At 37.8% G+C, this 18,437-nt stretch overlaps 1 protein-coding gene across 6 annotated transcripts in view; it reads right to left on the bottom strand.

Moving 5' to 3' along the window:
• LOC107322843 (E3 ubiquitin-protein ligase Itchy) overlaps window positions 1-18,437 on the bottom strand; it is a 57,477-nt gene that overhangs the window by 4,358 nt on the left and 34,682 nt on the right. For 2 of the 6 annotated variants that reach the window (XM_085519943.1, XM_015881347.3), the window contains 14 exons: window positions 18,072-18,167; window positions 16,555-16,729; window positions 15,453-15,519; window positions 13,533-13,617; window positions 11,852-11,980; window positions 11,173-11,245; window positions 10,175-10,246; window positions 8,706-8,794; window positions 7,952-8,111; window positions 7,540-7,673; window positions 3,094-3,234; window positions 864-984; window positions 556-660; window positions 277-373 (listed from right to left, as the gene is read on the bottom strand). In XM_085519943.1, coding sequence (XP_085376069.1) covers window positions 277-373; window positions 556-660; window positions 864-984; window positions 3,094-3,234; window positions 7,540-7,673; window positions 7,952-8,111; window positions 8,706-8,794; window positions 10,175-10,246; window positions 11,173-11,245; window positions 11,852-11,980; window positions 13,533-13,617; window positions 15,453-15,519; window positions 16,555-16,729; window positions 18,072-18,167 — 1,544 coding nt within the window. Of the gene's footprint in view, window positions 1-276; window positions 374-555; window positions 661-863; window positions 985-3,093; window positions 3,235-7,539; window positions 7,674-7,951; window positions 8,112-8,705; window positions 8,795-10,174; window positions 10,247-11,172; window positions 11,246-11,851; window positions 11,981-13,532; window positions 13,618-15,452; window positions 15,520-16,554; window positions 16,730-18,071; window positions 18,168-18,437 lie in introns of those variants that run through there. The other 4 variants (XR_014935880.1, XM_085519944.1, XR_014935881.1 and 1 more) reach the window with 4 other exon arrangements.

Here is an 18,437-nt window from a genome sequence, read left to right as displayed (position 1 = left end):
GGAGTTTCCTAGACCTTCCACTCTGATCAAGCAGAGATACCCAGAGCAGGCTGCCCTGCCAGGACCATGTCCAAACCATCTATCAAGTCACTGATGCAAGGTGTGTTCACATTCCCTCCATCCCTTTTTCTGTCACAGCTCTACCAATATGCAAGACTCAGAAAAAAGATTCCCTGTAAATTCATTAAAAAATATCCTTAAACACACAGCTTGTTCCTTAATAATTAAAAAAAGGAATAAACATGAGCATAAAATGCATTAAAGAGGGCTTGTTACCCATGAGGTCAGCAAATCCTCCCACTGGTAATCTGCACGTTCCAGTAACGAACTGTAGAAGTCTCATTCTCTTCTCATTATCTATTTCTTTCACAAACTGAAAAATAACAATTAACACTGATGTAACGTTTAATATTGATACATTCACTTCCCCATCACCCCTAGGACATCTGGATTAGCAGTTATCATTTCTATTTACACGCTACGTATCTGTTGAGTAATTCTGACTGTTGCTCAGTAAGATGTTGCTGTGTTCTTAGAGGAAAAAAGTCTACAAACCTGCCAGAACCACAGTATCTGTCTGCTGGTTCTGGTATAATGCCGGTAGATGGTATGCCTCTGCCAGTCATTCAGATCAATTTCTTGCATTCCACAGAGGAGCACCTTTAGGGGAGAAAAATGTTAGAAACTTGTAAGTTGGTTGCAAAGAAGAAAGTGAAGACCAACACAGTAACCAAATACTAACTGATACATAAGGCTTCTCTCACACATCCTGAAAACAGAACTGCCAGCCTTAATGAACTCTGCTCTTCAGACACTGACAGAAATTTAAGTATGGATCTGGCATTAGTCAAAGAATCCTTTACCTCCAGCTCCTTAGCATCAAAATACTGCAGATACTGCTGTGGCAGAATTTCATTGAAGCCTTCAAAAAAAGCTTGTGTCTGTTCCTCAACACCTCGTGAAAGTCTCCATTCTGCTACCAGCCTGGAAAAGACACAGAAGGATCATTTAAAATGGGCTATACTAACCCAACTTCATCTTTGTTAGTTTGTTTTGAAATGAACCGTAAGCTGTGTTAAGAAAAATGATGGAAAGTGCTGGGGATAGAGCACTGTGTAACTGTATTCTAATTGTATTCGCAACTTTCACTCTGTGCAAACAATTTTAAGTTAAAACCCTATGTTTCCAACTACTCAACTGCAGAAAGCATTTTAGGCTCCAGCAGAAGGCAGCATCTACTCACTGATGATATTAATGAGAGCACAGGAGTCCCTTGCTGTTCGGAGGAAGAAAAAAATGCAGAGCTGTGTTCATCTAATATCCTCCCCAGAAATCTCAGTCATTATCCATGACAAAGTAAAATTGAGGTCAATTGTATTGGTGAAGATAAGTAGGACTGCTAGCTTACCAAGAAATGACTATGTCCATTTGGAAAGTTCCATATTTGTTTCTGTTAATCATGAAACTGTGCTCTGTGGTAGAAACTCCACTCTCCATTAAGAAAAGGGTGAAAAGCAGGCAGGAGACCTGAGGAACCTGAACCCAGGGAGAAGCAGATATTATGCTGAATTCAAGCCTAACCTGTCAGGAGAACTGGAATTGAAAGGAGAGATGAAACTCTGATAACACAGGTCCCAGAGTGCGACAAAAGAACATTGCTTAAGCTGCAATCTGAGCTCTCCCTGGGTTCCTCAAAACCAGAAGAGAACGGTCTTCTGCAGGTACTCCCTCCTCTCTATCCCAATGAGTATTTGGCACAACTGCCAATGCCAATACGTTCCTTCTGCAAATGTCACCGTTTCTGTGAAACCTTTCCAAATGACTTGAGACGAAAACAATTTCTACTCCCTCATTCCTCAAAACCTGCCCACAAAAAAGCCTTTGCAGTTCAGATTGTAAGGAAGAGGGAAATTCTACTGATTCATTTATTGCCTGCCACATGCACAGTGCTTTCTTGTTTGTTTCTTTTTCTTTGTTCAGAGCAAATTCTCTGTGCAAGATAATGCTGATGTTTACACATTAAAACAGAGCTTGTACACTGCTGCTCACTGAGGACATTTCAAGACAAAAAGGGGATATTTTGAGGCAAGGCACCTCATAGCTCACATTTTTCTTTAATCACTCTCGGGCTCTGTAGAGAGTGTTATTTACAGCTGGTTAGCTGAGAAGGGTTTTAAACACAGTGCATCTAAACAAGCAGCCGTACCACCTGCAAGGACAGCAAGAACAACAGGATGCCCTGTGATGGTGAGAAACTAGCCATGGTTTTGTGAACTCAGCAAGGGAGTAACTATCAGGATGATAACTACATGTTGCAAAGATACTTGGGGATGGTATGTAATTGGGAACCAATGATGAGCTCTGCTTTTGCACTATGTATGAGCTAATTATCCGTATTATAAATGTACACGCAGCCAAGCAATAAATGAGATTGGCTGATCATATGTCAATGACAGCTGTGGTCGTTTGCTTTTCTCCCGCCGTTCTGCAACAGGGCTCCTTTCCTTGCTTTAAAACATTCTGGTGCTGCTATATCACAATTCTCTATTTTCAACAGTACAACACATTGCACTGTTCACTTGTTACAAACCCCAAGACATAACAGCACCATAAGGGCAGTTCACATGGAAACTGGTAACAAAACAAGCATTTTTAGAAAATCCAGTTTACCACAAAAGCATCCAAAAACATCCTTTGGTTAAAAGGAAGCAACAGCACAGAAAGCTGAGAGGAATATCAGAAGTCTATGAAGCCAAAATGTGAATAATAAATGTGTGCAATGGTACGGCAAAGCACCTGATGTTCACAGTTGTTGTCACGACGTTCTGCTAAAATTAATTATCTCTGGAAAAAGAAACAGATAGAACTTCTACTGAACTGAATCTCTTGGAAAAAGTAATATTGTTAAAATATTGCCATCAATATTTTTCTTTCAAATACGGAATCTGAACAATTGCCACATTTTACCAACATCAGCAATTATCCATAGCCATGATTTCAATCATGCCTCACATTACATGGTTTGACAGCATTGTCTTGATTGAGCTAAAAGAAATGGGAGAAGAGCATTTGAAAATCTTCCTTTAATCTTACCTAATATATTCTTCTTTGTTTTCTTCTGTCACTAGAATGTTGCTGCCATTTGGCTTCAAATCGTGGCTTTTGATTTCACCTAGAATTTCTTTATCAACTGAGAAAAACATTTCCAAGCCACACTCTTCAATATCATTCTCTCTGCAAGGAAGAAAATGTAATCATAAATAACCAGGTCCAGACTGTGTATGTAGTAAAAGATACAGGTATGAAGAATCTTAAGGACTTTTTTTCTTAACTGTTCAGAGCTCAAGAATTAAGTTACAGAAATGTTATACAATAACTGTGGTTTTGCAGCAAGATCTACAGACTTCACCCCACCAATGTGCATAAGTTAACTGTGAGAGAGGTACAGCAGTATCCTTAGATTCATCCGACACTGGGCTGACAAGTTACCCACTGACTCTAAGTGGAATGTTTATGGAGTACAAAAGCCTTTCAAGTAATGACACTGTTGTGTGTTTCATTACCTGCTGCCTTATCAAGAAACAGATAAGAAAAAGACTCAGAACGCTTCATGAATTATCTTCAACTCCAGTATATTTATGGGACTATCTTGAAAACATATATCAAAATATCCCAAGCTCCTAAATTAACAAAATAATACATTCCTGATAAAGAGGAATCTTCTCATTTGAAACTACCAAATAAGAACCACCTTCACCCAACAAAAATTGCTCAAATCTCTATCCTCTTTATATGGTTTAATAGCCAGAACAGGTGCAACACTGCAATTCTTATGTTGCTGTGTGCTTCTCTAAAGCAGTGATGCACATACACAGACGTGCTGCACTGGGGCAGGCAAGGACAAGGTTGCTGTCCCCATGGCAGCCACACGGTGCTGTGCTCTGCACTTGCTGCTAGAGCAGCACTGGTTTTGCACTCATGTTTTAGCTCCTGCCAAGCAGTGCTGACACAGCATCAACCCTGCAGCCCCTGAGCCAGCAGGCTGGGTGTGGGGAAGAGGGGGAAGGGACACCACCAGGGCACTGATCTAAACTGACTGAAGAGATATTGCATATCATATGATGACATGCACAGCAATAGGAGCTGGGAAAGGGGAATAGCCACAACATGTACCGAGGCCCTGCTTTCCAAGGTGTGGCCAAACACTGCTAATGTGATGGTGTCCTACCTAGTGGCTGGCACCCCTGCCAGCAACAGTGGAGCTGGAACCAATGGACTTTGAGGTCCCTTTCAACCCAGGCCATTCTATGATAAGCAGAGGACAATTGTTTTCTCTACTCGTATGGCCTTTACTTGACGTTTCTCTTTTTCCTCCTTTTCCTTTAGACTGTTCTTATCTCAGCCTATGAGCATTTCTTTCATTTATTTTCCAACCACATTTTCTTTCCCCCCTCTTCCTTTGAGGAGGGGGAGTGACAGCACAGTGTGGTTGTGTTCTGTGGACAACTGGCATGAAACCACATGATGAACATTTCCTCAACATAAAACGCAAAACTAAGACACTTGTCCTGAATCATGAACACAGAAACATCAATACTGAAAACATCACCATGATGTATTTAGTGCTGTGGTGCAATGGCGCTGCTGAATTTGCTCTTTCCAAAATACACACTGCTGCACAAAACCTCAGGAGAGCTGATGGATGGCAGAATAAAATTACTTCTTCCTTTAAATGAAAGATACCTGCTTTAACTGACCCGGCCTGAGCAGAGGGGCCTTACCAGAAGAACTCTCAAGGTCTTTCCAAACAAAGTAATTCTATGGATTTTCTGAAACAGTGGGAATGAGAAAAATGAACTCCTAATAGGCAGAACAGAAAGCGATTAAACATTACTGCAAAGCTTCCTGGGAACTCGCACCATTTGCTTTTTTGGTGATTAATAAAGTGATATCCTCCCTGCCACATGTGATTTTTCTTACTGCACATTTACAGTCATTTCCTTCAGCAGTGCTGGTAAGCAGGTTCAACTACTGACCTCTGCATGTAGAGCTCAGTGCGCACTGCTGTGAGATCTGAAGGTTCTACTCCAAAATACTCACATACTTCCGTGTTTACTCAAAAGGGGCAAAGCCTTTCATGGACTCCAGATTAGAAGACTTCTGTATCACTACAGATACGGTAACTGATAAGCAGTTTGTATTTTCTCTAGAGGTACCTTTCAGAACAGTTCTTGCTACTGCCCTAAGTCTCCTCGTTGCTTTTTTATCCAGGGCAATAAACTACAAGTTAAAAAACAAAACAAAACAAAACAAAACTCAAACAGCCAAACTATTAAATAAGAAACCCCTTTAGAACACTAAGTGTAAACTAATACAAGCATATGTAGCCAGCATAGTGGAGGAATTTAACACTTACAAAGTGAGATCTAAAACTTGCTTCTGTCAAGTTCCCAGTTCCCTCCTTCCTATGTAAGCTTCTCCTATCTTTGCCACCAGGGACTGCTGGTCCTACTTGGAAACTTACTCAAACTTTCTGTAATTGGAAAGCTCAAACTATCACCTGAATGCTGTCTGGCAATGCTGCACACTTTGAAGTAAAGGTGAGGAGGGGGAGGAAATAATCTGTAATGTCTACAAGTCCTCTTCACTGCCATTGACAAGCAGCCTAGTACTGATATTCAGAAGGCTCTGTTCTGCCTTTTGACCCATTACAGTAACTCATGCACCAAAAGGACTATACAAAGAACAAATATAACACACTTCTGCACCAAAAGACACTTCAAGTTATCAGATGTTATTAAAAAAAGCCAAAACACTGCTTTGAAATGTGCAAATGATAGTGCTGAACAAGTGCCCAGCTCATCTGTACAGAGGCAAAGTGGTGACTATTTTTACAAGAGGTGAATACTGCTCCTTCACTTATAGACTCTCCACAGAACATTAATGGACTGAGGCTGTTCTTAAGGTAAATTCTGTTACACATGTAACTTACTAGAATTTATTCACAAGATCCTTGCCCCTTGATTAAAGACCAATCAATGTAGATTTCTTCCCTGTAGCTTGACTTTCTCTCACTGTTGGTTTCTCAAACTCAGTAAGTCACAGGATAACAAATAATGCACTCTTCTTACAAAGAAAAGAATACACACCAACTTGAGATTCTTTAATTACAAGAATCAAGCCTTAGATCTTTTTTTCCCCATTCAGGTCTCAATTCCATGAACACTAACTACTGAAGTTTCCTAATGAAATGTTCACTCACTGCTTTCAGCAGCACGTTGCTCAGCACAGAACAGGCTACTTCTTCAAAAGTAATCCAGAACTCCTATTTCATCTTGCAAATACCTCAAAAGCTCTTTCACCCTTTCTTCCTTGCTTACAACAACCACCCCAAGATTCATCACCAGAGATGCGCTACTTTTCATCTTTTCTATTTCTGCTTTTTAAAAATGCATCCATCTCCATCTTCTGCAAAGTCCTCAAAGCTTTCTAAAAAATGTTTTATCATTCTTGAGTGAAACCTGTTTTACCTTTTTAGACACAGAAACCAGCCTAATGTTGCAGATTTTAAAAGAATTCTTATTTATTATTATAGCTGAAGAAGTTTTAACTGCCTGTTTATCCCTTCTACTCCTCAACCCCAATTCCTGCTTTTAACTGCCAGGAAAAGAAAATCACCACCGTTATTAGAACAAATGGTGTATAATGACCCTGGAATCATGCTATTATATAATTAGTCCCAAATTACAATGTGTTAAAGCTAAACGGGGCTTAAAATGTTTTCTACGTAGTATCTTTATGACATTTCCAAAATGGTTCTGGTCTATAAACTCCAGATCTTTTCTACTTACTGCTCTCTTGAGAGGAAATCTGCAAAGGAGTGAAGGAGGACTTAGAAACAACATGAATGTAGAGCATACAAATGACTGACAACACACGCATGGAAGGCTAGATGTAGAAATGGTCTTAAATCATTCACCTTGGAGCAAAAAAGCAACAACAGCTAGAAAATATACGAGAATTAACTTTAAATCCTTGATATTAACCTTTTAGTAAAAAATGCAGGTATGGCTGACATAAGAATTACGTGACAGTAAACAATAAGCTGCACTTGCTAACTGTGACTGTAAGTACCAAATCGCTCTATAACTAAACCAGCTATTTTAAAGCATTACTGAAAGCATTTGTGCTGATTTCTGTTGCTGACTTCCAGTGTCAGTGGAATTGACTCATGTTACCAGTAACAGCATGCAGGGCTACCACTTCTGTCTAGCTCAATTTATTAAAAAACAGTAAGAGTGGAACGCAAGATGCTGTGCAGAATATCCAGTGAACTAAAAATGCAACGAAATCTTGCGTATCTATCTGTACATCTTAAATGAGTGCTAAAGTTCCATTACTGTTGTGTAATTGATGTACCCTACTGCTCACTGGTAGGTTGTTTTTTTTTTTTAGTATTAAATTTACATTTCCTTTCTGGCATAAGTGAAAAATAAACATTTTATTGCCATTTCAAGAACAAAATCAAGTCAAACTCACTTTACCCAGATGAGAGAGTTGTAAAACTCTGGGTCAACAGATTCTAAATCCTTGAGTCCTACTGGCTTGTTTAAGATACGTTTATAGAACGGCAGAGAGAAACCAGTGTCAATGAATTTTCCATGGAACAAAGCCTGAAGAACATGAAAACAGACAAAATAATGCATAGGATGACTGAATACTCAATATGACAACATTCTGTACTGTGCACCGATGAAATCTGACAGCTAAATATTACAGCAACCAGGAATATTATAGCTGCTAATATACTTAATTCATTTATACTCATAATAGCTATATACAAACATCTCATAAAATTTTAGTTCAAATATGCATTTTTAAATTATGCATTTGATGGCAAAATATTTAAAGGAAAAATTCCAGGAGACAACTTTAATGTTTTTCTACGTACCATGGCAATGAATCTTCCAATAAAACGGAAGTATTTCAGATGGTCTGGATTAATGTAGGAGGCTGGGTTTATCTGTAAGCAGTAGTTATCCTTTCCAGCATATTCAAACAGGCAATACATTGGGTTCAAAACTTCATGTGACAGTAGAAAGAACCATTCCCTGAAATTGCAAACAACAAAAAGTACATTTCAAAAGATTAAAAATGGGCTTAGCTAACTGATAAGCTGAAAGCTGACCTAGAAACTGGCTTTTTTTTCTTTTCCAGAAAGTATGGCTAAACTGAGCTGAGACTAAGATAAATGACAATTTAGTAAGCAGTTACAAAGTTATCCAACAGTCAGTAGTTGGGAAAATGACCCCTCATTTTAAAGAGGCAATTAATAATGCTATAATGGATTTAAACTGTAAATTTTTAGGCAGTGCTAATTAATTTATGCTCTTCTCAGTACATTCACGTAAGAAGTTTGACTTGAAACTAGATTTCCACCCATTTTCTGTAAACCTGTACTGTGGTTATCAACAATCATGACTAAGTCAATAAACTGCATCTGTTGAGACAGATTAAAGCAATTCCTAAAGTGAACTGAAAATAGTTTTAAACAATTTTAAAGACACACAGTGATATTCTAAGGAAAGACTAAGAATAAGCTTCACTAATATTCTGAAAGTGCTGCAGTTCAAGGCTCTACTTCAGAGAAGTCTTCACAAAAACATGTGGGAAAAAGCACTGTTTGCCATTTTAGTTCTGTTTACCTTGCAACACCTCCGTAGTCTAATCCTTCTTCACCAGGGAAAATAACCCACAAACGTCTCCGCAGATCCTGAGGGCTGAAGCTCATTATCTTAGTAAAAGAAAAACAATCAATTTGTGTGAAGAAAACAGCTATAAGCATTGGCTGGGCATATTACTATTACATCTTATTTGCTGTGTCAAGCAGCACTGAAGGAATAATGAATACACGAAACAGTACTTGCTTATGGAATATTCACCACATTTGAGGGGTTAGGTTAGTAGCAACCGTACTTCCACAGATTAACAAGTAAAAAAAAGAAAAATAACAATTTGCAAATTAAATTCTCATGCTTAGGCCAACAGTACAGAAATACTTGACAAAAAGGAAAAAAGAAAAACCAGCCAAAAAATAACAGGGGGCCAAAGCACATAAATTCAGGATCTTTAAAATATGACCCTGAATGGTACTTGAGTGGTACCTGAGCTACAAGCAATGAAGAGATGGAATTAGGGTCTCACAAAACAAAAAAGAATCAAAATTGTTTGCAAAGAAAGGCATAGAAATTGGATAAAAATTATGTTAAGTCTGTACTAGCCTGTAGTTATCAGCCAAGGTTGGTTGACACTTACATGGTTATATGAACTCTCCCTTGATACATGGTTATATGAGCTCTCTCGTGATAATTTTATTACCTCTGCAATTACTATAAAATGACAAAGTGCAACTCTAGAAACTAGTTTGGAATCAGTTTTCACTCCCAGGACTTGTTTTGTCTGCTGTTGGCTCCCTTTATATTACTTGACCAAGTGGAATCTCACGTTCTTTCTACACGTTCAAATTCATTTCTCCCTATCAGACTGAAAAACAGCTGCTCTCAGCTTCTATTTAACAAGCAATGGAAGCGATTTTATTGCCACAATTAACATTAAAAAAGTCAAAGGAGAATTGCAAAACATTACAAATACTGTACAGAAACAAATCTTCAACATGGTTTCGGTCTCTAAGCATAGTTAAATTTTGCTACTATTTAAATACAATTAATCAGTTTTGTTTTCTTTCAACCATTTCATTATTTGTTTGAAGATCTGTAACACCAAGACACAGTTCAGCTTAACGTATTTTGGTACAAAACTGGGCTTATGTAACACAGGATTAGTGTGCCAACACAGCAGAGCAAGCTGACTCAACAGATTTTAAAGAACTTGGTGGAAAATAATAATAATAATAATAAAAAATAAATAAATGAAGATATTATTTATAAAATCACTGTGTCCATGAAACAGTCACATGAATCACTTGGAGACAGTATTTCACATTTTGCATGATCTTTAGATATAATAAGCATGGCTGTATCCTAACTGCTAGTTTTTGTTAGTATCTATTAAAATAACACTATTAAGGTGTCAGGGCATTAAGAATGGCACACAGATAACAGATTGCTTCAATTCAACTTCCCACGCCCACTGCTAATATATTTTAGTCCAATACCTGTTGAAATGAGTCTTCAAATAATGTTTTTCTGCTCACTGTGATCTTTATGTGTTGTGGCATTGCCAGTTGCTGAAATGACATTTTTCAGAGGTGAGATACACAATCACTTCATGTTTCTAACACTGTAACACTGTAGTTTACTATATACACTGTTCTATGAGGTAGAGGCAGATTTCAATAATCCATATAAAGCAGTCAGCAATCAAGACACTTCCATTTTAATTTACACCAAGAACAATTGCTTCCACAACTGAGATCTACAGTAAGGTACACAGGCCTTCTGATCCTGCTTTGAACAGCTTCAAAGCATACTCTTCTAGAACATTGGAAAACATTCAGATCAAACGCACAGTGTAAATCAGCAAGGTCTTCCAGCACAACATTTAATACAAAAACTATTTTATGGTTATTCTGTGCAAAGTGAAAAATTAGGCTCCATTCTGCTTTTTCAAACTATAATTCACTGACTTTTGCAAATGGGAACACTTTATGACTTTTTCCAAGGTACCAAGTTACAAAATCCTTTGGTATTTGCAGAATTTAAAGGACCAAGACTAACATTGTAATTTGCTACTATGTAAGGTCGTGCCAATCTGTAACAAGACAGACACGTCCTATCTCAAATGTCTTGCACTTTCTATCAGAAGCATTTGTGCAGAAACTACATCGTGCATTAACTGCATTTTAGAATACTATGCTTCCACACATTCACTTATTAACAGCATAAGGAAAACTGCATTCTTAAATTGAGCAGCTCGTAAAATAAACTGTAAATAAATGTAGGTTTTCTTTACCCAGTATTAAAGCTGCCCTCTCAGTTGCATCAGTTTATACAGGCCTGGTGTTTACTCTCCCCTTTTTAAACTCATTTAAAGTAGGTTGATTAATTTCATTTGATTGATTTTATTTGTAGAGCACTGAATAAATGGTTCATTTACAGCAAGTAAGCAGAGCACAAAACAGCAACCAAATATTCCCAATAAAGAAATCTGTACCTGACACCAGAACCGGAAATAATGGACCTTTGCCTTGAAGTCCCGTACATAAGCTATGTGGGGTCCGTTGTCTCTGGAACCAAAGAGAGAAAAAAGAATTTAAAAAATGTTTTTGTAATTTAAGGAAAAGTCTGCTCATTTATTGTCTATGGGGCTACGTGGTTCAGTTGGCTTTCTGGATGGATATTTCATTTGATAACTTTTTGTTTGCTTTTAAACTAAAAAAACTCTCCTTTGTACACTGTAAAGTGTATATGCAGTATTTTTTCAATGGTATCTACCTATTAGTTGTATTTAGAAAATTATAATAGTAAGAATGGGATGTCAGCCATCATTCGGTTACTTTAAGTTTGTACTTAAGTTCTGGTTTTAATTCCACTGAATCTCCTGAAATGCAAAGAAAGAGTACTTATAAAAAGAAAGACTAGTAAATGAAAGAACAGGATCAGGTCATTAGAAATACTAATGAAGCTCATATCATAATCTACTGGTAAGCAAGGGAAATTCTGATGTGTTCAAAGTACAGGGAGTGTTCAATATTCAGGGAGTGTCATCAGTGGACTAAGAAAACAAAAAGTTTACGTGTAAAACTTCCTGCACACAAAACAAACAGAGAAAATAAACTTAATGATGGCTGTTGAACTTCACATTTAAAAGGCAGTAGTTAAAAAACTCTTACAGAGCAGACTTGCCCGTGCGGGGATCTATATATGTAGTGGTTCTTCTATTGTGATCCACAAAATATGGAATGCCGTCCACAGTAAATCGCATTTCCCAGCCCTCAGGTAAGGGTTTCTCATTTAATTGACTGTGAGTACAAGAAAATACATGGTAACTTAATACAACTTAATACAATCAAGGCAACCGATCGATGACTTGAGACAGTAAAAATTCAAGTGGATCTAGAAGTGCAGACTGCGAAACTTTCCATTCAGCACTTATTCTGCCTTTTTCTCTCCAATTTTCAAGTCAGCTCTCAGACCACAGTGATTATTTAAATGAATTTTTAGCTCCTTCAGTTGTGTAGAAATATAACAGCAAATAGAATCTGTCATTTATTACAGTTTTATTCTGAAACTGACACTGTCTTAGTAAGTAGCCTTAGTTACCTCACATATAATTTCAGCAGCTAAGTGTTTCAGAATGACAAAAATAAAAGAACATAAAGAAAATACAAACAGTGACCTTTTTTGACAACTCCCACCTCAACTCTGATATCAGTGTAAATGTATCTTGAAATATGTGGAACACTTGAGTAGTAGCACTCCACCAAAGTGTTTACAGAGTTCTTCCCCCACAGAAAGACACTGTAGGGCCACATTTCCAGCTATAAATTTGGGTGGTTACTAGAAATAACAGTGTTTTCCATTCAGTCAGCTGCTGTAGATGTGCCTGACACGCAAAGGTCGTCATCTCTGGCTACAGCTCTTAGCCCCTCCACTTCTCTTCCTCCTCTGTAAGGGACAGGCCAAACTGTTTCTTTTGGTGGAAATTTTATCCGAGATTTTTTGAGTGAGATGAAAACATCCTTCACTTTTCACTCCCTACCTCTGAGAGACAAAGTAACTGGACCCCAAACTAAAGAGAAATACAAGAATCCATTACTTGTGGGGTAGTGCCTCTAGTTTTTTTTTTTTTTAGATTTAATTTTATTTAAAAATGATAAAGTGGAAGTGCTGCAGTTCCTGGAGTTTGTGTTTCCCATCTCTATCTCTTTGCTATCATCTGTTTGGTAAATAATCAAATTTTGACTCAGAATCTTCTGCATCATGGGATGCAAGAAATCCTTCTCTCTCCCCTGCAGCAATACAAATACATTTACAGTATATGAAAATGGTAGGAACTGTTCTGGGGAATTAATTCACTGCTGCTGAGCAAGATTTTCCTGCTAACTCTATTATTACTATCCATTACATTACATTATCCATATTACAATCTCAATTTCCGTGGTATCCTTTAATATTAACTGCCTGAGAACTGTGTATAGGACATGGGTTGATGGTTTTGAAGTGGGACAGGGCAGATTTGGGTTTGATACTGTGAGGAGGTTTTTCACTCAGATGGTGGTGATGCACTGGAACAGGTTGCCCAAGGAGGCTGTGGATGCCCCATCCCTGCAGGCATTCAAGGCCAGGCTGGATGTGGCTCTGGGCAGCCTGGTCTGGTAGTTGGTGACCCTGCACACAGCAGGGGGGTTGAAACCAGATGATCTTTAAGATCCCTTTCAACCCAGGCCATTCTATGATTCTGTGACAGCCTATGCTTGAGCTGTAAGCAGTATCATCCAGCCAATGCCTCATTCTCACTTCTTTATTACATTTTCATTTCGGATTTACAAGAAGCAGTAATTGATTTCTTACCCCTGACTCCTGGGATCTTCCCACTGCGTGATACGTGTGTTGTGATTGACAAAATACACTCTGCCATTGCTGTCAGTCCTCTTTTCTAAAATATACAAAAAGAAAACAAATTTCAATACCTTGGTTACCATATTGTTGAAATAATTAAATACAACAAATAAATCCAACTACCAGAGCCTGCCACAGCCTCACCTATGTTCAGGTTTCTCCGTAGCTCCTTTAACACAACACCTTTTCACTTTCATTGACATTACTCCTTCCTAGTCTATTCAAGACCAGGAGTTTATCTAAATAATAGCAACTGCTAATAATCATATGAAACTGCACCATCACCCATCCTCAGGGAAAAGCTGCACTTCAAGTGTTCATGCATAATTTCTTAGTGTCTCAATTATTGCCCTGAAAAGATCAGCTGTCTACAACTGTGCAGCTTATAGCAGTGAGAGTCTGGACATCATAGTAACAATATAAACATTAGTGGGAAGGAAACAGTTAATCACAAGAGATTCACCTGCATTGCATACACTGGCCTACTGCTTGCACTTCTTAAGAAGCTTTTTCAGGTATTTTTCCAAGCTAAAAACGTAGAAGGATTAAAACACAGATAAGATGACTTTCCATGTTAAGATCCCTTACTATGTTATTTTTTTAGCAATAGGAAAAAATAACTGGAAGAAAGTAAAAACATGGGCTGTTTTCTCCACAGGAAATCCCAGCTGCTTTGACTTTTGCTATATGCCGCACAAACCATGTAGAAAACGAAGACAAAAGAGGTTGCAGAGGTACATATAAGAATCAAGAAAGTACAAAAGTGTGCAAACAGCAACATAACAACAGCAACATGAAATACTCATGTACTAAATAGACAGGAAATAAAAGTGGTGTGGTTTCCAAGATTTTCACTCAGATAAATATATGTGCATGACTGAAAAACGTTTACGATAAATGCCAGGATTTGGTCTTCTGGACCAGTCTGCATTTCTTTACACCATTTTTTATTTAGGGAGTTACAAGACATGCATAACTCAGAAGACAAATTACATAAAAAGGCCAGAGTTTGACTATTGCAGGTAATAAGCTCCAATTTACAAGGGAAGCCTGGAAGCAAACACTTGTCTATAGGAGCTACACTGGCAGCAGAATTAATTTCAACATGGAAATTCAGCTTCACGGCTTCCCCAGCAACATCAGCCTAAAAAACATGCTTTTACATATTGTGTATGTAGTGCAAGAAAACACAAGTGAGGGCACAAGTTTATGGCATGATGTTGTGTCTACCTGAGAACAAAAATCTAAATAGTTATGTTTGAAAAAAACAAACAAAAACCCAACTCGAACTCTGAGAGGCAGTCACCTGCTTTACAACCCTGAGAACGCTGCCTGTGTATCCTGACACCTGAATTCTCACATCTGCCTCACAGTCACAGCAGGAATCCAGCTTTACATTTTGGTACACACATGCACAAAGAATTGCATTAATTGTAAATTGTTAAACCTGTGAAGTACAAACCCAAACAAATGTATTCCAGGGAGATGGACAAGATGATTATTAGTTGTCATTACAAAAGCTTTTCAGAGCAATAAACATCCAGGGAAGAGAGAGAAGGGGTAAACCTTGCCTAATGAGTGTGGTGCAAAATAGGATGACAGTGTGAGAGAAGCGATTATGACCTGATAATTACTGAGAAAAAAAAGAATACTTTGTAGTTTCTAATGTACTTCAGAACTGCACATCCTTGTCAGGACTTGATATTTGAACAGAATTCTTGGCTGGATTTAACTTTGAAAAAAAAAATAATCTAGATTTTCAGTTAAACAAAAGTAGCCTAGAAGAGCTGATAAAATAACTTGGCAGAAATCTTTAATGCTTTAATGTCTAATTACATTGCATTACAAAACACTATTTCTAATCAGTCTTACCCCATCCAGGTGGCAGTGGGCCAAGCGGATCAAATTCTTTGTTCTGAGTGGAAGAAAAGTCCTGGTTCTGCAAGTCACACAAACAAATGGTGCATTAATAATGGCCAGCTACCATCCATTTGCTTTCCAGATGTTCTAACACTGCCATCATAAATTATTGAAGTATATCTGCGTTTTTGTTGAAATTATATATAACCAAAGATGCCAACATATTTTTTTCCCCTAAAAAAAGATGTAGAAACTGCATGCAAAGACAGTACACGGTTCATTACAAATTGGTCCTTTCTTTGGCCTCACTTATTTCCTGGTACTAAGCTCCTCTGTTAGCTAATTTTACAGCCCTTGGCATGCTTAATGAACTGCAGAGCCAAGAAAATAATTATCCTTTGTGAAGTGCCCCTGCCTACACAGAGGGAAATTAGTATGGTGGTACCCAAAACAAGCAGAAAGCAAGCTGCTTCATTCCTGCATACAGAACTCTTTTCCCTACTGCCTCAGAACCCATTCTGTTCTTGACAAGCCAGTAGCATTTCAGTTATCTGTCGTGTACTTCAGAGGCAATGCATCTACTATTATAGGCACAGGCATTATTTCTACTATTCAGAGGCAAACGATGCATCTACAATTCTGGAAGGTTTATCTTCAATTCCACTGCCCTCATTACATTCATTTCATTTTACCCAGTATAGAAACATAGCTTCTGAGCCGGCCTTCCTTCCCAGTCTTAGGCTAAGCCATTGCAAGACACAATATAAATAAAACAGCACTAATTTTATCAACATTATACATAAATGTTACCAAAGAACATAATATATATTTAGCTGACAAATAAAAACCGTCACACTGTCTGCAGCCATTGCAAGGACATGGACCAATGTTACCAATTAATACTTCATACCATACCACAAACTCAAAGATGCTATACACATAAATAATAAACTGTAATGAAGAAGTCTGGAACTGTTGCTGGGAGAAGTCACCCATAAACAGGCTCAAGACAATTATATAAACCTAGTTTCAATCTGCAGAAGAGAGAATAATGGCTTCAGAACTGGGAAAAGATGCTTCTCTTAGCTTTTACAGTCAGCATTGCATTTCTTACCCCATATATAAACCTCTGATTAAACTGCTGCATAGCTCCTTGAAGCTGACTGCGCTGAAGCTGCCACTGCTCATAATTCCGGACAGACTCTAACGTTGGCCTCTGCCACGTTGTTGTTCTTGTGAAGTGGTCAACATAGTAAATTCTCCCCATGTTGTCAACTCGTCGCTCCCAGCTTGAAAAAAAAAATAAAAAAAAATTAGATGTGTGAGTTCTCAAGAGCAGACAATTTTAACAGTTCAGAAATTTTTACAGTCAGACATCCATTATGTTTGGTAGCAGATTTAAGGCATGGGCTCATTTTGATGTGTTTTTCATCTTTCACTCTCTACTAATATAATGCAAAGAGCTAAAAACAAGTGTAACCCCCTCTATGCTCTTCCCAAGTCAGATTCATCCTGATTCCTGTACTTCCAGTTTAAGCACTGAAAGGTTGAAACCTACTTTCCAAGTGCTACACAAAACACTGTCAATACTGTACTGTTAATATTGCATTTACCCCAGCCAATCTATAATACAATAATCTGTGGGATTCTCCTAAAAATACAAGAAAAACTCAGATGGTTGAGTGGTACAATACAAGATTTCTAAACACTCTTTTCGATGAGTTCAATCTGTTTGGACAGAAATTCTTGTTTTCTGGGGAGGGGGGAATTTTTTTTCTCCCCTCAATATTTCAGTCCCCAAACATCAACACTATTTACAATATTTCATAGGGTTGGCAGAGACCTTAAAGACCATCTGGTTCTAATCCCCAAATGTGAATAAAACCACCATGGAGCTGAGTAAGTTTTAATAATGCAGTAGGAAATCCTCTCAGATTATTATTAATATTGAATACAACAGTTAGGTTCCCTTTACTCTATGCCAGCTTGATTTGTTCTTTAAAATCCAATTCTCTTTACTGTCCTGTGTGCTTTTACTTTGTTAATTCTCTAATACATGAATCACTTCAGCGTGAATGAACTGCAATAGAAGAGTTGTGTTTTCCTTCAGTATAGAAGAAAAAAAAAGAATAACAAATGAGAACACCGTTTCCACAAAGTGTAACATCACTGGCTGTTCTAACAGCTGGAAATGCCTACAAACTAAAGATTCTTTATAAGAGTATAGTAATTTAACAGCTGGGAATCCTAAGACCAGATCAAAGGACTGTAAACAATAACCTCACAATAACCAAGAGCATTCATGCTCAGGCTAATAGTTGTCCTAATCACAAAATACCGTTCTGTGGTTTTGATTATCTTTTATAGTCAAGCGTGCCTACTGATTTCACCCGTATAAAGCACATATCCACTTACATACTCTTTTGACAAGAAATCTCAATTTTATTATCACTGACATTTAATTCTTTTCCATACTGTAGAACTATTTGGAGACCAACTGAATAAATTGTTTGCACTTGTTCATGTTTCAGTTTACAAATGTGCTCTCCAGCTGTAGTAAATTGATAGTCATTTATAGATACACCCAGTCCAGGCACATCCAAGGCGATCAGATGCCTTTACATGGCTTACCTTGGAGGAAGAGGCTCTGGCCGATCCCACGTTGTTCTTTTTTCAACGTGATCTACATAATATACACGACCATGCTGGTCTACTCTTTGCTCCCAACTGCAAACAAAATGACACTTTTATCTATCTCAAGGTGGAATTACTCCAGCCACTCATCAGTATGAAGGATACACTAAAAGATGAGAAACATTTCTTCCCATAAAATGCTTATCTTAGTAAAACACTTGAAGCGTTTAGAACAACAACTTTAAAACAAATTTCTGTATAACCACCTTTAGGTTCTGATAAACTAAGGCTAAAATTCATGCATACACATGCTGTCTCAGCAAGCAATGTTTTGTATTCAGTATCAAACGGATCAGTAACGTG

Source organism: Coturnix japonica, chromosome 19 (genome assembly GCF_054131305.1).
Source record: "Coturnix japonica strain WE chromosome 19, WE-NBRP24, whole genome shotgun sequence".
Lineage (NCBI taxonomy): Eukaryota > Metazoa > Chordata > Aves > Galliformes > Phasianidae > Coturnix > Coturnix japonica.
Note: the sequence above shows the minus strand (reverse complement) of the source record. Positions and strands in the feature narration are given on the sequence as shown.